This window comes from Oryctolagus cuniculus, chromosome 13 (genome assembly GCF_964237555.1).
Source record: "Oryctolagus cuniculus chromosome 13, mOryCun1.1, whole genome shotgun sequence".
Classification (NCBI taxonomy): Eukaryota; Metazoa; Chordata; class Mammalia; order Lagomorpha; family Leporidae; genus Oryctolagus; species Oryctolagus cuniculus.
Genome location: NC_091444.1, coordinates 90,900,595 through 90,921,195, shown reverse-complemented (window position 1 = coordinate 90,921,195; position 20,601 = coordinate 90,900,595). Strand labels below are relative to the sequence as shown.

At 37.8% G+C, this 20,601-nt stretch overlaps 1 protein-coding gene across 23 annotated transcripts in view; it reads left to right on the top strand.

The window, feature by feature from the left end:
• LOC103346877 (ankyrin repeat domain-containing protein 26) overlaps nt 1-20,601 on the top strand; it is a 144,289-nt gene that overhangs the window by 83,919 nt on the left and 39,769 nt on the right. For 19 of the 23 annotated variants that reach the window (XM_070055876.1, XM_070055873.1, XM_070055874.1 and 16 more), the window contains 7 exons: nt 2,299-2,451; nt 5,351-5,433; nt 5,607-5,700; nt 9,901-10,053; nt 10,939-11,021; nt 11,346-11,439; nt 16,334-16,423. In XM_070055876.1, the coding sequence (XP_069911977.1) occupies nt 2,299-2,451; nt 5,351-5,433; nt 5,607-5,700; nt 9,901-10,053; nt 10,939-11,021; nt 11,346-11,439; nt 16,334-16,423 (750 nt within the window). Of the gene's footprint in view, nt 1-317; nt 2,275-2,298; nt 2,452-5,350; nt 5,434-5,606; nt 5,701-9,900; nt 10,054-10,938; nt 11,022-11,345; nt 11,440-16,333; nt 16,424-20,601 lie in introns of those variants that run through there. The other 4 variants (XM_070055868.1, XM_070055871.1, XM_070055879.1 and 1 more) reach the window with 4 other exon arrangements.

The window sequence follows — 20,601 nt, the reverse complement described above, 5'->3', positions numbered from 1 at the left end:
AGTTCCTGGCTCCTGGCCTCCACCTGGTCCTGTGTTGACTTTGGGGAACCATTTTTGGAGTGAAGCAGAAAATGGAAGATCTCTCCCTCTATGAGCAACTTTATGCTAACAAATTGGAATACCTCAAAGAAATGGGTTAATTCCCAGATACAGAAAGCCTAAAGAGATCCATAAGAAGCAGTGAAATTGAAAGATTAACCAAAAGTCTGCTATCAAGGAAAAGTACAAAACCTGATAGATTTACTATTGAATTCTGCAATACATTTAAAGTGAGACTAACTCCAGTACTTTTCAAACTATTCCAAAATATTGAACAGGATGGAGTTGCCAAACCCTTTTTGAGATCAGCATCATACTGATTCCAAAACTGAACAGAGACACAACATGAAAAGACTACTACAGACCTATTATCCTTGATGAATATAAATGCAAAAATTCTCGACAACATACTAGCAAAGTGAATCCAACACTACATCAAGAAGATTGTATGTCACAAATCAAGTGGGATTTTTCCTAGAAATGAACGAGTGGTTCAGCATTCACAAGTCAATAAACAAATAATATCACCAGAATGAACAAAAACCATTTAGTCATCACAGCGAAAGCATTTGATAAGATTCAGCATCCTTACATAAAAATGTAAGCTAGCTATAGATGCAACCATACCTAAAAATATTAAAGCTATATATGATAAATCAACTCTCAGTATATCATACTGAATGGGGAGAAGTTGAAAACTTTTCCCATCATATCTGGAACAAGACAAGTTTGAGTACTTTCACTCTTATTCAATATAGTGTTGGAAAAATTAGCAAGAGCAATTAGGAGAAAGGACATCATAATTAGAAAGGAATAAGTCAAAATATCCATATTTCCAAATGACTTGTACATGGGAAAACCTAAACAATCCACCAAAAAGCTGTTAGAACTGATCAAACAACTCAGTAAAGTTGAAGATACCAAAATCAAGATACATAAAACTAGCTTTTTTACATGCCAGTACTAGAACTCACTGAAAGATAAGTCAAGAAAGAAATCCCATGTACAATAACCAACCTCAAATAGTAGGAGTAAATTTAACCAAAATAGTTAATTAACATGAAAATTACAGAATGCTAATGAAAGAAGTTATCAAGGACACAAGAAAATGCAAAGATGGAAGAATTAATATCATTGAAATGGTTATACTGCCTAAAGCAATCTACAGATTTAATTTGGGGAATTTTACCAAATCTACATTGGATTTAATTCTGTCATTGGCATTTATGATGTAGTTTGAACATTTTTACAAATAGTTTGCTTTTTATTTTTATTTCAAGGATGAGTTCCTATCAATGGGTATAATTTCTCCAGTACAAAGATAATTGTAGCTGTCTGTGGATTGTTAATTTGGCATTGGATTCCTGTTTTCAGAGACATGCAAGCTGGCAGAGTTCATGATTCACAGTCGTGAGAGCAAAGGAGAGAGTTGTAGGTGCTGAGGTCAGGAGGAAGCTAGAAGCAATATTTGCATAGGGCCTAAGAAGCTATTGGGAATTACTTTTTCAAAAAAAGAAATCTGTTCAAAGGATTTGAGCGAAGAATTGACTGTGTGAGGAATTCTGATGTTACTAAAAAGAGGAAAATAGTTCAACACTGTAGAATTATACCAGCTCTAGATACAAGATACGCATTGCTCTGTGATACTTCAGTAGGTTGTTAAGTGTTGCAGATTTATCAGGACGGAGATAGAGAACTGAGTCTGTTGGCTAATACATTACTGATTGTGCAGGGAGATAACACCTTCTGTCTTACCTGATTTCAATAATTAATAAAAATGTGTACAATTGAGGAAAAGAAGGTGAAGTGATGTATGTGGTGATAGTACCTAAAGTACAGATGCTGCTTGTCATTTGATATGGTGATTCCTTGGTAATCCCATTGCTAAATTGAAAATGCAAGTCAATAAAGTGTGTAACACACTGGACTTCCTCAATATGCTAGCTTAGTGGCACGTTACACTCTAGAGTGTTCTTCATTTGTCCTTGTGTTTGTGTGGTTGACTGGGAGCTACAAAAAACTACTGCTGGCTAGCATCCTGAGAGAAAATAGTGTGGCATATTGCTAGCTCAGGAAAAGGTCAAAATTCAAAGTATGTGTCCTATGGAATGTTTATCACTTAATTGCCATCCTAAAGCTGAAAAATCGTAAGTGAAGCCATCACAAAAATCAGACCAGTTGTATGTATCTTTGAATGAAATATAACCATTATTTAACAATAAAGTGACTTATAAAATGGTAACACGCATATCTTATCAGGTAGATATGAAACACCTGCAGCAGCAACAGGATGACATTGAGAAAAGGCAATGTAAATCGGAGGCATCGCTGAGAGAGATGGCACAGTTTTACCTTAAGTTAAACAGCAAGATGCAGGATATAATGAACAAGTTAGATGAAATCATCAGAAAAGTATGTATGATATTTAGCATGTCAATAAGAATTCTAGAGCTAAGAGTTTCCAGATACAAATATCATAAGACCCTGCTTTATTTGAATGTGAAAATCTTGGCACAATTTTATCATTATGCACTTACTTCTTAAACTCTGATATCCACTCTATGTATTGTTATATTCTTTATTAAAATAATATTCACTGTTAAAAACTTGAGGAATATATATCATTTTTCACAGAAAATGCACATTTTTCTCAATATTTTCAGTGGTATCAATTGTCATGATAAAACAAGGCAGATTGAATCAGAGGATAAAATCTTGCAGAATTCTCAAAAAATACATTTCTTGTTTCACTTATGTGAATGGATACAGAACCTATGTTTATTGATCCTGTGTATTTCAGAATAAATTCTCAAAATACTTTATACTATGCTGAAATGCACATTTTAAAATATTTTGCAGTCTAATTGAAAACCGTGTTTATCATTCACATATATGTTATTTATACACATTATAAGTGTGTATAATGTATGTTATCTATACACATAATAAGTGTCTGTTTTTATGCATGGCATATTCATATCCTGTGTAGTCTATACTTCCAAAATTTAAAATTAAGAAAATTATTAATATCCTGCCATTGGAGTTTTAAAAACTGATTTATTGTGATATAGTGGTGCTTCATAAACTTCTTGGGATACGTGCAGCATGTATAAGGTATGAATTGAATTCACACATTTTACCTTTAAACTGACATCTCTTAAGCCTACTTTTTGCACAAATATTTTTATGACTGCTCATATATTTCACCTATGTAGACTTCAACCATTCAGATTAATAAAATTCAATATCCATAATAGGTTCCCAAAGTGGGATATCCATCACCATAATCAGTTTTTAAATATTTCAGTCACCATAAAGTAAAACTCTGTGTCACTTATGCATCACTCCTTCAGTCCTTTTTTCTTCCTTTTTCCTACAAAAAGGAAGTGTTTTTTCTCCAATGATTTGCCTGCTATGAACATTTCATATACATAGAGTCCTATACAGCATGTCGCCCTTTATGACTGGCTTTTTTCACTTAGTATACTAATTTCAGGATCCATCCATGGCATAACATTTATCAATACTTCTTTTTATTATTAAATAACATTTTATTATCTAACAGAGTATAAGTCTGCTGTACAAATTATCTGCTCATCAATGCATGGACATGTAGAATGTTTCCACTGCATGCTGCCATGGACATTCATTTCCAAGTTATTGTATGGACACATTCAATCATTTCATTGGATTTAATCAAACTTGGAGTTAATTGGGCCTGTTTTCTCATTTCTCCACCATTCTTTATGCTGTCCTGTCTTTGTTTCTGTTCACCTAAACATATTTATCCAGACCCAGCCCCAAATTTCCCTTTTGTCAATAAGCTTTTCCTTCTGTCACATTTTGACCTTACACTTTTCAATATTTGTCATCTAGTTTTTATGGAACAGCATAGACCTTACTTTTAAACTGCTTTTATTTTTATTCATGGGAAATAATCTTGTCTGAATATAAATTTTCCTCAGGGGATTTTAACTGACATGGATGCCACCTATCTTTGTGTTGATTGAACATATTTTAGCTTATCAATTGTTAGACTAAAAGTATAAACAATTTATATCATTTCAGAAATTTATTCTTTTTGAACATGTATTTATGTATTTGAAAGGAAAAATCAGATAGAGGGAGAAGCTGAAAGAAAAAGAGATTTCCTCCATCTGTTGTTCTAATCACCAACTTTCCACATTTGTTGGGGCTGGCCAGGTCAAAGCAAGGAGCATGGAACTCTATGCAGGTCTCTACGTGGGTGGCATAGACCTAAACACTTGGGCCATCCTCTGCTGTTTTCCCTGTCAGTTAGCAGTGAGCTGGGTCAGAAGAGGACCAGCAAGGGCTGGAATGCCAGCATCACAGAGGCAGCTTAGCCCACTGTGCCACAACACTGACCTGCTGAATTTTCTTCTTTGAGGCATTGACATAAGCATTATGAATAAAGCTTTAAGGTGAAGCTTTTAAAGTTTTTAAAGTTGTCCTTTAAGCAACAAATTATAAAATCAAAACACTTGATTGCTGTAGAGGAGAACTTATCTATCAAAAACTCAGTCTATACTCAGTAAGAAAAAAAAAAATTTAACTATTTTCTTTCATGAACTAGCCAGAACTGGGATTTATTGTTTCATAGCTCTTTTTTCTGCTGGCTACAGATTCACTAATAGATCCAAATGTATACTGTTATGCTATCTACAGAGTGCTTGTAAGGCAGCATAAGAATGAATTGATTTTGGAAACTTCATTTAGCCACTGATTCCAATATTTTCAGGTCTGTGCTTTGAGTCTGTGTCTTATGGTCTACAAAGTATGTGCTACTCAATCTAGGAATCCTGTTTACATTATCATTACCCAGGAAGTAGTGCAGAGAGTAAGTGGTCAGTAAATTATAAGGTGAAAAAACACTGGTGACTATTGAAAGCACTGACAATTTTATGCATTACTGGGGAAGTAGTCTGGCCTTCATCTTTCCCATTGGGAAAATAGCAGAAGATGGCCCAAGTGCTTTTAAATTGTGAAAGCAAGGGTTAAGTGTAATTTGTATAAAAGACCACTTTCATTTCATGCCACCTTTTTGAAATGTCAAAAATGTATCAAAATATGAAATGAGTAAGAACAATTCTTGACCAGATCATATTATTTTAGATATTGGACCAAGTGATGTCTGTTGGCAAGTCAACTTTGCAGTTACAGCATGAATGTTGCCATGAACAATATGCAAATGAAGAAGTGTTGTGATTTCCAGTAAAATTTTAATGGCAAAACCAGGTAGTGAGCAGTTTGTACCAGGTGCTGGTAACTTTTTTTTAATCCTTTGTTTTAGTTCCAGGTATCAGAAAATCTACACCAAGGAGTGGTAGAAAATGTAAAGAAGACACAAGATTATCTAGAACACTACAATTCAAGGTACTATGCAAACTAGCTTGAGTCCTTATAAAGCACAGTAGCCATGGACAACAAGAAACAGGCCATACTTTTCCAATTTTAAGAATTTACACAATATTGCCTTCTGATGCTTAGTCAGAAATTATGTGTATGCTTAGATTGATGGGTGAAAATATTTTCCATGTACATTGTAGGCTTCAGTCTGAAATTTTGGAAATGAAAGATATCGTCAAACTGCATGCTGGCAGTATTGAAGAGCTGCAGAAAAATCTGATAAGACCAAGTTCAGTAAGTCAGTCTCTTAACCTCTGTCACACTGAGAAGGTGTTTCTGTATCTCTGCTAGGAGATTGGGAAAATACTTTGCCTAATCAGACAAGTCTCATTGATAAGTATATTTTCTGTATTTATACAGATACTACTTGCTACTACCAGTGCAAATCTGCTAACCCTTATAGAAGGAATGGACTGAACTCATAAAATTGTTTAAGTAGTCAGATTACATTTTAAAATTCTAATTGTGTTACATTAGAAAACAATATTTTGTTTACAGTGGATTTTTTATATCCTTTCGTCAGTTGATGGACATTTCCATGATTTCTACCTTTGGTATACTGTGAGTAGTGTTGCAATGGTCATGGTTGTAGAAATGTCACATGGAGTCCCTAGTAATATTTACAGTACCTTTTGAAGTGTGAATAAAGTCAAGTGATGACATGGTGTGGAATTCTGAATCTCTTTGGTTAAAATCTAAACTCTTCATTGGGATTTAATAGTACATTTATTTGAGAGTGTAAGTTGTATTCCTTATCCAGAATGGATACTGGTTCATTATACATGCTTTTTCACCACAAGGAATGTTACATCTTTGGGTTCTTAAAAGCAAATAGTGTCATTGGTTATCTAGAAATGACTACTCTGGCATTATGGCCTTACAGAGTTTCATAATGCTCTGAACACTGCAGGTTCGGAACCAAACTTTTACCTGTTAGTCTACGTTCATCAGCCTTTATAAGGACTTAGTTCAATCTCATAAAAGATAGGTGTGTAATCCAGGATTCCAATTGATGGATAGTGAATACCATATAAAAATTTATCAAGTAAAACAGGATTACCCTGTCTTTCATGTCCTTCTTCATAAAAATTACTCTCACAAGATTACATATAAACACTTATATGGAAGAATGAGATTATGGATTTTACCAATTAGTTTCTTTAAGTGACAATAGAGTGCTGTTGCATTATGAAGGTATTTATGTCTACAGAACAAGAACATTTGTGTTGACCATTTTCATGAATTAGGAAACATTGAAACATTCTTTTACTCTAGACTTCCAGTAAATTAGTTCAAACTATGTCCATGACAGGGTGTTGATGATGGATTTTTGTGGGTAAGAATGCCAGATGTCCCTTTACCTTAATTGTCATACAGAAATATGAGAAGGAATTCAATGTTCAAAACTTTGTTGCAGTGCCAAATAGCTATGGAGTTTGTTAAAGATGAAGGATTTCTTATGAATTCTTGGAGGAATTAGTTAGGAATATGTCATAGAATTACTTGTCAGTTGGAAATCTTGGTATCAAGTGTTTAATAAGAGTTGGTTCTACCCACTCAATCAGTAGCCACTAAAGTTTTCCAGAATGCTCTCATTAAATGATTTTTCTAACCAGAGAATTAGGATCTTATATCATGAACACAAAATTGTAGTAACAAGCCCAAATAGGGTAGTGTGCAGAGTGCTTCCTTACTCCAGTTGATCTAGTTGAGTGTATATATGAAAAGACTTCAGAAGTGTTCTCTAGGATCATATCTCTATGGAAGAGGGAAATATTCAAAAGAAAGCAGAGAGAATCCATTATCTGGCTTGTGAAAGATTTGTAATGGAAAAGAAAAGTGAGATGATTTGTGGTGGTCAAGTTCCTAACAGTGAGGGTGTCCCCAAGATTAGAAAGCAACACAACTCTCAGAGACACATCCATAAGAATCAGGATAAAATGTAGAGGCTTAACTGTCTCCAAAGTAATCCACAGAAATAAGTCTTTATGGACATGTGGATAAGGATATGATTTCTGCAAAGTACGATAGAAAGAGGAGACTAAAGGCCGGCGCTGCAGCTCACTAGGCTAATCCTCCGCCTGTGGTGCCGGTACTCTGGGTTCTAGTCCCGGTTGGGGCGCCAGTTCTGTCCTGGTTGCTCCTCTTCCAGTCCAGCTCTCTGCTGTGGCCCAGGAGGGTAGTGGAGGATGGCCCAAGTGCTTGGGCCCTGCACCCACATGGGAGACCGGGAGGAAGTGCCTGGCTCCTGGCTGCGGCGCTGTGCACCGGCCATGGTGGCCATTTGGGGGGTGAACCAATGGAAGGAAGACCTTTCTCTCTGTCTCTCTCACTGTCTAACTCTGCCTGTCTGAAAGAAAGAAAGAAAGAAAGAAAGAAAGAAAGAAAGAAAGAAAGAAAGAAAGAAAGCGGGAGGGAGGGCGGGAGGAAGGAAGGAAGGAAGGAAGGAAGGAAGGAAGGAAGGAAGGAAGAGGAGACTAAAGCAAACTCAGTTAAGAGGACAGTAAGAGGACAGGGCTCAGAATATAGATAGGCAATCTAAGAATTGGGAGTTAACAAACTGAGAAAATTCTAGGGAATAGATGAGTAAATTCAAAGATTGTTGCATTTAATAGTGAAGTGACTATAGAATCTGTGAAGACAAAATAGAAGTATCAGGGAAATGAAATAATTTTAAACTCCAGGAAAGAAAATTCAGTCATACGTGATTATGGATAAATATTGAAATGCAGTAAATATAAATTTATGTACGTTAGAAATGCATTTGCTTATCTGCTTAAAAATAAACTTGCCTCAGGAAATAAATTTGGACCTGAGAGATACTTTACTTAAGACACTATGTCCCCTTGATGCTTTCAAATTATTAATTACACATATAGGCTAATATTAATAATGAATTCAATACTCCTAAAATAATAATTTTAATGTCTTTATCTTGCCATATTTAAGACCATGATGAATCCAACAGCAATGCTCAGACCTGAAAGGAGTATTTTGAAATAACTTTGAATTATGCGGGTTGCCTTGACAGTTCATAGAAGATTTCCAGATGAGCAAAAGCATAGATGCTGCACCACATAATACCTTTCTCTTGTAATTTTTTTATCTATTTTAGTTGGTATAATTTGTTATTCATATCCATTTTGTCTTCAACTGAAAGGCATTTCACTGTCAACTGATGTGTTCTTATAACCTCTCAACAATTTTATAATGGTCCATCCATTTTATTAAATTATTAATTATTTTAACCACTTTTTACAAGTAACTTGCTTACAATCTACACGTCATTGAACACTGTAGAAGTACACAAGTTCTAGTGTACCAACATACTGATTGCTCTGTGATACTTGTGAAGTGTTAGAAATTATGATTGTGAAAAATTGGGAGTGATTTTATGAAAATTTTATTTATTTGCAGTTTCTCCAAGATTTTTTTGATTGACTTTGACCACTTTTTACAGATAATTTGTTTATTACTTTTCATTTCAAGGCTCAATAGTATTATTTGGATATAATTTTCCAGTTCAAAAATATTATAGATTTCTGTGGTTCATTAATTTGGCATTGGATCCCCATTTTGATAGGAAAACCTGCAGGATTCATGAATCTCAGGGTATAAGTAGAGGAGAGGGTTGTAGGAGATAAAACAAGGATAAAGGTGGAGGCCAAGTTTGCCTGGGGCCTTAAGTGCCATTGCAATTTCATTCTTGTTTTGAAATAAGAATCTATTGGAAGGATTTGAGCAAAGAATTGACAATGTGTGAGTAACTCCAAAGTTACTAAAGAGAGGAAAATAGTTCAACACTGTAGATTCAAATGAAGTCTAATTCCAGCCACATACTCATTGCTCTATGATACTTCAATAGGTTAAATGTTACAAATGTATCGGGGAGAAACAGTGACTTGAAGCTGTTGGATGAATCAAATAATACTGATTGGGCAGGAAAATAACTGTTTCTGTGTTACCTGAGTTCAGTAATCATAAATGTATATACATAGAGAATATGAATATTAATATGATTTGCTGTAGGTGGTTATATTATGAAACTACAAATGCTCATTGGCATTTGATAGGGTGATACCTGTTAAATTGAAAATAAGTCAAAAATATATAATACACATAACTTCCTCAAAATTCTAGCTTAGCAGGTTGTTAACACTTAGAGTGCTGGTCATTGGCCCTTGCGATTGTGTGGCTGATTGGGAGCTGCAAATCACTACTGCTGGCTAGCATCCTGAGAGATATAGCATGGCATATTGCTAGCTCATACGTGTCCAATGGGATATTTATTACTTACACACCATCATAAAGATGACAACTCACAAATCAAAATCATCACAAAAACTCTACCAGTTGTGTATACCTTTGAGTGAAATATAAACCTTATTTGACAGTGAGGTGAATTATAAAATACTAACAGACATATATTATCAGGTAGATGTGAAACACCTGCAGCAGCAACATGATGAGCTTCAGCAAAGACAGTCTAAATCAGAAGCATCCCTGGAAGATATGGCGTGTTTTTACTATAAGTTGAACAATAAGACAAAGGATATAATGGACGAGTTAGGTGAAATCAACAGAAAAGTACGTATGATATTTGGCATGTCAGTAGGAAGTCTAGAGCTAGTTTAATATACAAGTGTTCTAAGATACAGATTATGGGTCGCACACCAGCACCCATAAGGGGTGCTGGTGCTGCAAGCGGAGGCCTAGCATACTATGCCACAATACTGGCCCCCCATGAATGACCCTTCCCCCATTAAATAGTACACAGAGAAACTTGTCTACAAACTGTTAAGTGGAAAAAATATTGTTGGCTCATGGAAATGGTGAAAGTGTTATTCAGGGCCTGGGGTGTATTCTTGCCTCCATCTCCCCAGTTGGATGCCACCTACTACTGTGTCTGCAGGAATTGAATACAACTTGTATAAGACACCATTTTCATTGTCATGCCACCTGACTGAAATGTCAAAATTTATTTGAATATGAAATCAATGATACTGTTTCTGGACCATTGTATTATTGTAGATATTGGGTCAGGTGAAGTTTGTTGCAACAAGTAAACACTGCAGTTACAGCATAAATGTACACATGAGCACTATGCAAATGTACAGGCATTACTGTAAATTTTAGATGCAAAACAAGTTAATGTAGGCTGGTTTTGTGGTGTAGTAGGTTAAGTTTCCATCTGCAATGCAGGTATCTCATGTGGGCACTGGTTCAAGTCAAGAGCTTGGGCCCCTGGTGCCTATGTGGGAGACCCAGGTGAAGTTCCTGCTTCCTGTCTTTGGCTTGGCCCAGACCCATCCTTTGAGGGCCATTTTGGCAGTGAACTAGCAGATTTAAGATCTCCCTTTGTCTTTCACACTCTCTTTGTAACTCTGCCTTTCAAATAAATAAGTAAAAACTAGGTGATTATCAGATTTCTACAAGCTACTTGTAAGACGTTTCAAAAATTTATTGTTATAGTTCCAGGAAGCAGCAGCACTACACCAAGAAGAGGTACAAAATGCAAGGAAGTTACAAGATCACCTTGAACACTATAATGCAAGGTATCTTGCAAAATAACTGGAGTTCATTTATAAAGCAGTGAAATCAAAGAAAATGAGAAATAGACCATGTATTTATCATTATAAATATATGTATGTGAAGCCTGGCAAAAATGTTCTTTTTAAGCTACTTTGAATTATGCATATTCTGTAATTGTTCGTTACACCGTATCCATACTAACCCACAAGAAAACATAATAGAGTCATCAAATAGTTTACTTTTTAAATTTTTAAGAATTTACATAATTACACCTTCAAATGTTTGTTCAAAAATTAATGTGTATATTTAGATTGATGTGTAAGAACATTTTTTGATATTCATTTTAGGCTTAAATATGAAAATTCAGTATTAAAAGATACCATCAAAGTTCAGGCAAACAGAATTGAAGAGCAACAGAAGTACCTGATAAGACCAAGTTCAGTAAGTCAGTCTCTTCTCACCATACTGTAAAGGAGTTTTTATTTCTCTGTTAGGAGGTTGTAGAAATATTTTAGCCAATATGAATATTCTCATTGATAAGTATATTTAATGTATTTATGCAAACACTACTTGCTACTACCAGTTCAATTCCACTTAGCTTTATAAAAGGTAAATTATTTTGGTAGTAAGTTTTTAATTAAACATTGTGATACATTGAAAATAACATTTTATATTTAGTATATCTTTTGTATTCTTTTATCAGTTGATGTGTATTTGCATTATGTATCTTTGGTCTACCTTGACTAATTTTGCTATGGCCATGGGTGTACAGCTGTTACTTGGAGCCCCTGCTAATATTTAGAGTACTTTTAAAATGCAATAATGTTGAATAATTATGTCATCTATAATTGTGAATACCTCCTTTTTTTAAAGATTTATTTATTTGAAAGTCAGAGTTACACAGAGAGAGAAGGAGAGGCAGAGAGAGAGAGAGTGAGAGAGAGAGAGAGAGAAGTCTTCCACCCTCTGGTTTACTCCCCATCTGGCTGCAATGGCCAGAGCTGTGCCAATCTGATGCCAGGAGCCCGGAGTTTCTTCTGGGTCTCCCATGTGGATGCAGGGGCCCAAGGACTTGGGCCGTCTTGTGCTGCTTTCCCAGGCCATAACAGAGAGCTGGATTGGAAGTGGAGCAGCCGGGTCTCAAACTGGCACTCATATGGGATGCCAGTACTGCAGGCAATGGCTTTACCTGCTACACCACAGTGCCAGGCCATGAATATCTTCTTTTTAAATCTAAGCTCTGCAGTGAGATTATGAGAATGAATTACTTTCTAGGGTGTAAGTTACATTCTTTTTCCAGAATGGATACTAGATCATTATACATCCTTTTGCACTACAAGGAATGTGTTACTTCAACTCTTTGTGTTTCTAAAAGGACATATTGAGAAATGACTACTCCAGCACTGTCTTACATAGTGACAGAGCATTCTAAGCACTTCTGGTTCAGAAACAGACTTTTCTCTGGTAGTCTGTGTTCATCAATCTGTATAAAAACTTAGTTCAGTTTCACAAAATCTTGAAATATGATCCATGGATTCCAATTTATAGGTGGATAATGAATACTGTATAACTATGTACAAGAGAAACAGGGTTATCATTCATGTCTTTATGTCATACAGATTGTGATCACAAGATTGCGATCACAAGATTGCATGTAAACACTGATAACTGAGCAATGAGGTCACTGATTTTACTAATTAGTTTCCTTAAGTGACAATGAGTAGATGGCAGTTAAATTATATAGATCCTGTTATCTGGAGATTAAGAACATTTATATTGACTGTTCATGTTCACAAATTAGGAAACACTGAAAGATTATTTTTTTCTACATCTATAAAAATTAGTTCAAAATAGATGACATGACAGTATGTTGATAATGGGTCTTTTGTAGATAAGAATGCCAAGAGATGTCTCTTTACTTTATTACCATACAAAAATATGTTAAGGAGTTCAACATTCAAAGTTAGATGCAGTACCCAATAAGTTGAGTTTGTTCAAATAATGAAAAATTTCTTCTAAATTCTTGGAAAAATTAGTAATTTATCATAGAAAAAAAGAAATATTATCATTTTGAAATTTATTCCAGAAATCAACTGTTTAATAAGTTTCTTACCCACTTAATCAGTGACCCCTAAAGTTTTCCAGAATGTTCATTTCATGTATTCTCTACCAGAGAGTTAGGATATTATTTCATGGACACCATTTTGTAGTAAAAAGTATGAATTGGGAACTATTCATAGCTCTGCATGACTCCAATTGATATAGTTGAAAGTACATCTGACAGAACTTCAGAAGACTGCCTTACGATCATAGCTGTATGCAAGAGAGAAGTACTCAAAAGAAAGCAGAGACAGACTATAATCTGAAAGTTTTGCAGTAGAAAAGAAAAGCAAAATGTTTATGCTGGCCAAATCTGGATTATAGCAGTTTTCCCCCCATAACCACCCTCCCATCCACAAACCATCCCATCTCCTATTCCACTCCCTCTCCCATCCTATTCTTCATTAAGATTCATTTTTATTTATCTTTATATACAGAAGATCAACTTAGTGTATACTAAGTAAAAATTTCAACAGTCACCCACACAGATGCACAAAGTATAAAGAACTGTCTGAAGAATATTTTTACCATTAATTCTCATAGTATAACACATTAAAGACAGATCCTACAAGGGGAATAAGTGTACAGTGACTCCTGTTCTTGATTTAACAATTGACACTCCTTATTTATGACATCAGTGATCACCTGAGGCTCTCATCATGAGCTGCCAAGGCTATGGAAGCCTCTTGAGTCCACAAACTCTGACATTATTTAGACAAGGCCATAATCAAAGTGGAAGTTCTCCCCTCCCTTCAGAGAAAGGTACCTCCTTCTTTAATGGTCCCTTCTTTCCACCGAGATCTCTCTCACAGAGATCTTTCATTTAGGTCATTTTTTGCCACAATGTCTTGGCTTTCCATGAATATTCAAACCTAAATAATATGAATATTTTGAGATTAGCCATCAATTAAGTAGGATGTTTTGACATTACATTCCAGATTTCCGAGATGAATGATGGTATAAATGCTACACCTCCTACACCTTTGCTCAGCAGTTTTTAATATATGTTGGTTGGTAGAACTGATTTAAACCTGAAAGTATGTCACCCTCAGTTTATGATTTTTATGATCTCTAAGTTCTTTTTTTTTTTTTTTTTTTTTTTTTTTTTGACAGGCAGAGTGGACAGTGAGAGAGAGAGACAGAGAGAAAGGTCTTCCTTTTGCCGTTGGTTCACCCTCCAATGGCCGCCACGGCCGGCGCGCTGTGGCCAGCGCACCACGCTGATCCGATGACAGGAGCCAGGAGCCAGGTGCTTTTCCTGGTCTCCCATGGGGTGCAGGGCCCAAGCACCTGGGCCATCCTCCACTGCACTCCCTGGCCACAGCAGAGGGCTGGCCTGGAAGAGGGGCAACCGGGACAGAATCCGGCGCCCCGACCGGGACTAGAATCCGGTGTGCCGGCGCCGCTAGGCGGAGGATTAGCCTAGTGAGCCGCGGCGCCGGCCTGATCTCTAAGTTCTTTAACAAACATTTCATGATTTGGGACAAATAGGGTGAATATTACCAGAACTATATTTAATTTTCTTATTGAGATTTACTTTATTTGCTTTGGACCTTTTACAAATGATATGCATAAGTTTTCATCACAAGCATCAATAACTGTCATTTGGGTGTGGCATTGTACATTACAAAGGTAATTGTAGCTGCCTATTATCTATTAATTTTGCATTGGATCTGCATTTTCAGGCTCCTGAGAGCCTGCAGGAATTGTGAATAGCAGAGAATGCAGTTGTGCCTTGAGTAGGGGAGAGAAATGTAGGAGCTGAGGTCAAGAAAGAAGGTGCAGGCCACCTTTGCTACAGCCTTGAAAGTCATAGGAATTCCATTCCTATTCTGAGAGGGCAATCTATTGGAAGCACTTAAGAAACCAGTAAATGTGAGAACTCTGATACTAATTTGCTCCTCTATTGTAAGAGGGAAATTATTCAGCATTGTAGAATTTACACGAGTTCTAGTCACATACTTAATGTTTTTTTTAAGATGTATGTACTTATTTGAAAGTCAGAGCTACACAGAGAGAGAAGCACAGGCAGAGAGAGAGAGAGAGAGAGAGAGAGAGAGAGGTCTTCCATCTGCTGGTTCACTCCCCAAAGGGCCGCAATGGCCAGAACTGTGCCAATTGAAATCCAGGAACCAGGAGCTTCTTCTAGGTCTCCCAAATGGATGCAGGGGCCCAAGGACTTGGGCCAACTCCACTGCTTTCCCAGGGCACAGCAGAGAGCTGGACTGGAAGTGGAGCAGCCGGGACCTGAATGGGTGCCCATATTGGATGCCAGCACTGCAGTTGGTGACTTTACCGTCTATGCCACAGCACAGGCCTCTAAATGTTTTTGATACTTGACTGGGTTGTTATATGTTGCATCTTCATGAAAGGAGACATGGATAGTGGGCTGAATCTGGTAAGAAGCATAATACTGATTAGGCAAGAAGAGAACACCCTCAGTGTTGAATTCAGTAATAAACAGGCCTGTGTATGCATGAGGAAAGATGGAGAGTGATGATGTGGTGACATTTTTCAAAGCACAGATGTTCCTTGGCATTTGGCAGAATTGTGTCCTGATAAATGCATTGTTAAGGTGAAAATATAGTGAAGACAAAAATACTGTTATATACCCAACCTACCCATTGTCCTAGCTTAGCACAGTACCCTACAGTGTTGGTCATTTTCCCTTGTGATTATGTGGTTGAGGGGGAGCATCACAAATCTGGGACCATTTGTATATAACTTAGAATTTATATTGGTAAAATGACTTAATGAAGTGACTTAGGAAATAGTAACAGAAATATCTTACCAGGGAATAGTAACCTGATATATTAGCTGACTGATATGCAAAAAAAATTAAAAAATAAAAAACAAAATCCACAAAAAAAAAACAAAGAAACAGAGCCTGCATTGTGGCATAGTGGGTTAAGCTGCCATGTGCACTGCTGGTATCCCACATGGAAGGACTCTGATTTGAGCTCCAGCTGCTGCACTTCTGATCCAGCCCCCTGCTTATGTACCTGGGAAAGTAGCAGGGGTTGGCCCAATTGCTTGGGACCCTGTACCCACATAGGAGACCCAGAAGAAGCTCCTGGCTTCAGCCTAGCCCAGCCCTGGCCATTGTGTTTATTTGGGGAGTGTATCAGGAGATAGAAGAGCTGTCTGTCTATCTCTGTAAGTCTTTTAAATAAGTCTTTTAAAGTCTGTAAGTCTTTTAAATAAAAAAATGTTAAAAAAAAAATTTGTATCCTAGGTTTCACCGGATAATGTAAGAAGATGTTGTATGAACTCAGAAACTGAAATCCAGAAATTGAAGAAGGAATTAAGTGACCTCAGGAGACAAGTACATTGAAATTTATTGTGTCAATAGCCCTTCTTGGGCTTCATCCAAGATGGTGGAATAGGGAGGGAGCACACTGATAGTCTGGGAAAAGATAGTTTAATACAAGTGGAGATACTGTAGTTTCAGGGAAGAGTTAGGGAAAAAACTGCAGAGGAAACTCTTCTGGAAGTAGTAGGACACGGTGGACCTATGTGGAAGGCACGGGCACCCACGGCTCGGGACCCCAGCCACTGAGTCTAGGCAACAGCGCTGGAAAGGGAGGTGAGGCGAAATCTCAGCCAGAGACACTGGCAGAAAAGTAGCAGGAAGAGCCTAGAGGGAACGAGGCTTGAAGCCCCATGGGGGAAAGTTCACCAGGCTAACTAGAGGAGAGAAAAAAAAAAATAAAAGGGACTGATATGGACACGATTCTTTCTCTCCACTCACCTTACAAAGGCGAGCAAGTCAAAGAGCAGGCACCATTTTGGATATACGTAAAACTGTGCCACCTCAGGGCTGCGCTCGCCCTCAGCCAGGCAAAAAACCTGACTCTGGTGGGGAGAAATAACAGCAAGTTAAGACCTAGTGAATGTGTGGAGCTTATGAACTGGCACTGTGAAAAAAAAAAAAAAAAACTGAGGGTGTGTGAGAAAACAGAGGACCTGAGACGTGAGTACTCAGTGGGAGAAGCCACAAACTTGGTAACCTTGGCAACCTGGTGGGCGATTGCAAGGGAATCTGAGGTTACACTGAGAACTGCACAGATCCTTTGTGTGGTCCTTGGGACAGAGCACATGAATATTATACCCACAGGGGCTAGTGCTCACTGATTGCCTTCAAGCATAGCTCAGCTGTGAGTAATTACTTCACTTCTGAATAGAGAGAGAGAGAGAGATTTACCACACCAAACCTAGATGTGTCACCTTTGGCACACCCTTAACCCTTAAGAACTGAACAGAGCTCTCTGGCCACACAAATCACAAGCCTCCAAAGATCCACCAAAAGCAGACAGTCCACTTAATCTAGAGTCATAGTATAATGAGAAAAGCCACCACAGGGATGGGAGAGGGAGCAGGAGATGGGATGGTTGCGGGTGGAAGGGTGATTATGGGGGGGAAAAGCCGCTATAATCCATAATGTCTTTTACACTGCCATAAATGTTGAATAGTGATACATGTATGATTCTGAATTTCAACTATAATCCTAACTCTTCAGTGAGTACTTGAGGATGAGTTATTTTGATACTATGAATTTTATTCCTAATCAAGAATGGATACGAAATTCTTGTGGGAGCTTTATTTTCACCATGGAATATACTTCCTCTGGATTTTTAAAAGGAAATAGTTGTAAAAGATAAAAATGACTACATAAAAATGGCCGGCTCAATAGGCTAATCCTCTGCCTGCGGCGCGGACACACCAGATTCTAGTCCCAGTTGGGGCGCCGGATTCTGTCCCGGTTGTCCTTCCAGGCCAGCTCTCTGCTGTGGCCCGGGATTACAGTGGAGGATGGCCCAGGTGCTTGGGCCCTGCACCCGCATGGGAGACCAGGAGAAAGCACCTGGCTCCTGCCTTCGGATCAGCGTGGTGTGCCGGCCGAAGCAACCGGCTGTGATGGCAATTGGAGGGTGAACCAAAGGCAGGGGGAGGACCTTTCTCTCTGTCTCTCTCTCTCATTGTCCACTATGCCTGTCAAAAAAAATTAAAAAAATTAAAATTTTAAAAAATGACTACTATGACATGGCTTTGCAGAGTGACATAGTGCTACCACAACTGCATGTTTAGAAACAAGCTTTTCCCCTACTGTGATCATCAGCCTTTGCACTGGCTTACTTTATTCAGTTCATATCAGTGTGCAATGGCTATTAAGCTTGTTCATAATTCTTGAGGTATTTTCTGTAAATTCTTGTAGAAATGACTTAGGAATATGGCATAGAATTATTAGTCACTTTCAAGGGTACCCTCTCTGTCAAAAGCATAATAATCGATGGCATTTGACCAACTCAATAGCAACTAATTTTCCAGAAGGTTCTCATCTCACGAATGGAGGTTCTCATCTACCAGAGAGTAATTGGGTTGATATATTTTATGGACACAATTTGGAAATGAAGATTTTGGATTGGGAAATAGAGATATTTGACTCAGGCCTCCAAGTAATATAGTTAGGTTTATGTCTGAAGAGAACCTCAACAGACTGCTAAAGTTGTATCTATGGCAGAGGGGATTCCAACGAAAATGGAAGTGACCCATAATTTGATGCCTGTGAAAAGTCTTGCATTAGAAAAGAATTTCAACATGAAGTATGCTGGTCAACATCCTAACACATCTAGTATCAATATTAGAAAAAAACACTAGGATCAAAGACACACCCTTTAGAATCATTAGCAAATGTACTAGACTAGTTGTCTGCAAAGGTATCCCCATCAGGTAACGGTTTATGTGGGTATACTTGAAGATTTAACCTGTGAGAAATGAAAGAGAAGTAAGAAATGACCTGAGCTATGAGGTGAGGCCTAGGAGTATAGATTAAGCAACTTCAGGTGAAGCATTGAGATTTAAGGAACTTTTGAGACAGACTTAGAAATGGAATACGAAGAGTGGTTGAGTAGAATCCAGCAGTCACTGCATTTAAAAGTAAAGTGGGCTTATAGGAGCCAAGAGGAAGGTCTAATCACTAATTGCTATTGCTGCTGTGGATGAAAGCAGTGGAAGCACTAAACAAAGCATCCTGGATATGTCTCAAAAATATTGCATTGAATTGTACCCTTGGAAAACATATTTAGGGCCAGGGAGTTGCACAGTCATCTATGTGACCCCACAATTATCTGTGTATCAGGCCATGCATTCACATAGGACAGTACAGAAAAAAAACACAAGAATCAAACATGGTAAATGTTTGTATTTTATAGAAAAGGTAAACTTTGTTTAAAGTTAAGTCATGAATGTCAAAGGAAAAAAATGAAACTTCTAAACAATGTTAAGAAATGATCTTGTTTATCTCATCCTGAAACCAGGTGAAGATGAAATATGTAGTAAGAATCAAATGTGAAATTTTCCAAAAATCCTATTAGTAGCATATGATTTAATTAAACCTGGAATATCTTGAATATTCAAGTTTTTGGACAAAAGTTTCTAGGGAATCTTTAGAATGTAAAATATAACCACTCTTTCAAAAATAGCTGTTTACGGGCCAGCTACATGGCACAGTAATTAATCCTCTGTCTGTGGCACTGGCATCCCATATGGGTGCCGGTTCTAGTCCTGGCTGCCCCTCTTCCAATCCAGCTCACTGCGATAGCCTGAGAAAGCAGTAGAAGATGGCCCACGTGCTTCTGCCTCTGCATGCACTTGGGAGACCAGGAAGAAGCACCTGGCTCCTGGCTTTGGATTGGCACAGCTCTGGTCATTGTGGTCTTCTGGGTAGTGAACCAATGGAAGGAAGGGCTTTCTCTCTTGTCTCTCCCTCTCACTGTCTGTAACTCTACCTCTCAAATAAATAAATAAAATAATCTTTAAAAAAATTTTAAAAATTAAAAAAATTGCGGCCAGCGCCGTGGCTCACTAGGCTAATCCTCCACCTTGCGGCACTGGCACACTGGGTTCTAGTCCCGGTCGGGACGCTGGATTCTGTCCCGGTTGCCCCTCTTCCAGGCCAGCTCTCTGCTGTGGCTAGGGAGTGCAGTGGAGGATGGCCCGAGTACTTGGGCCCTGCACCCCGTGGGAGACCAGGATAAGTACCTGGCTCCTGCCATAGGATCAGCGCAGTGTGCTGGCAGCAGTGTGCTGGCCGCGGTGGCCATTGGAGGGTGAACCAACGGCAAAAGGAAGACCTTTCTCTGTCTCTCTCTCACTGTCCACTCTGCCTGTAAAAAAAAAAAAATTTAAAAATTGCTGTTAAAAATAATTCATTAACAGTATTTGGTTTTTTTAAACTCTGTATTTGTTTTTCATTTTTAGTAGAAAGAAAGAGAGGGACAAGGTGAAAATGAGAGAGGGGGTGAGAAAGAGATCTTTGATTTATGGGTCCACTACTAAAATACATACAGTAGCCTAGAGCTGGGATCCCAGAATTTAATCCAGTTCTACCATGTAGGTGCAGGATCCAAGCACTTGAGACATCATTTGCTGTTTCACTGAGTGTTCATTAGCAGGAATCTAGATTAGAACCCAAGTTGGCCAAACTCCATGCAGACACTCTGA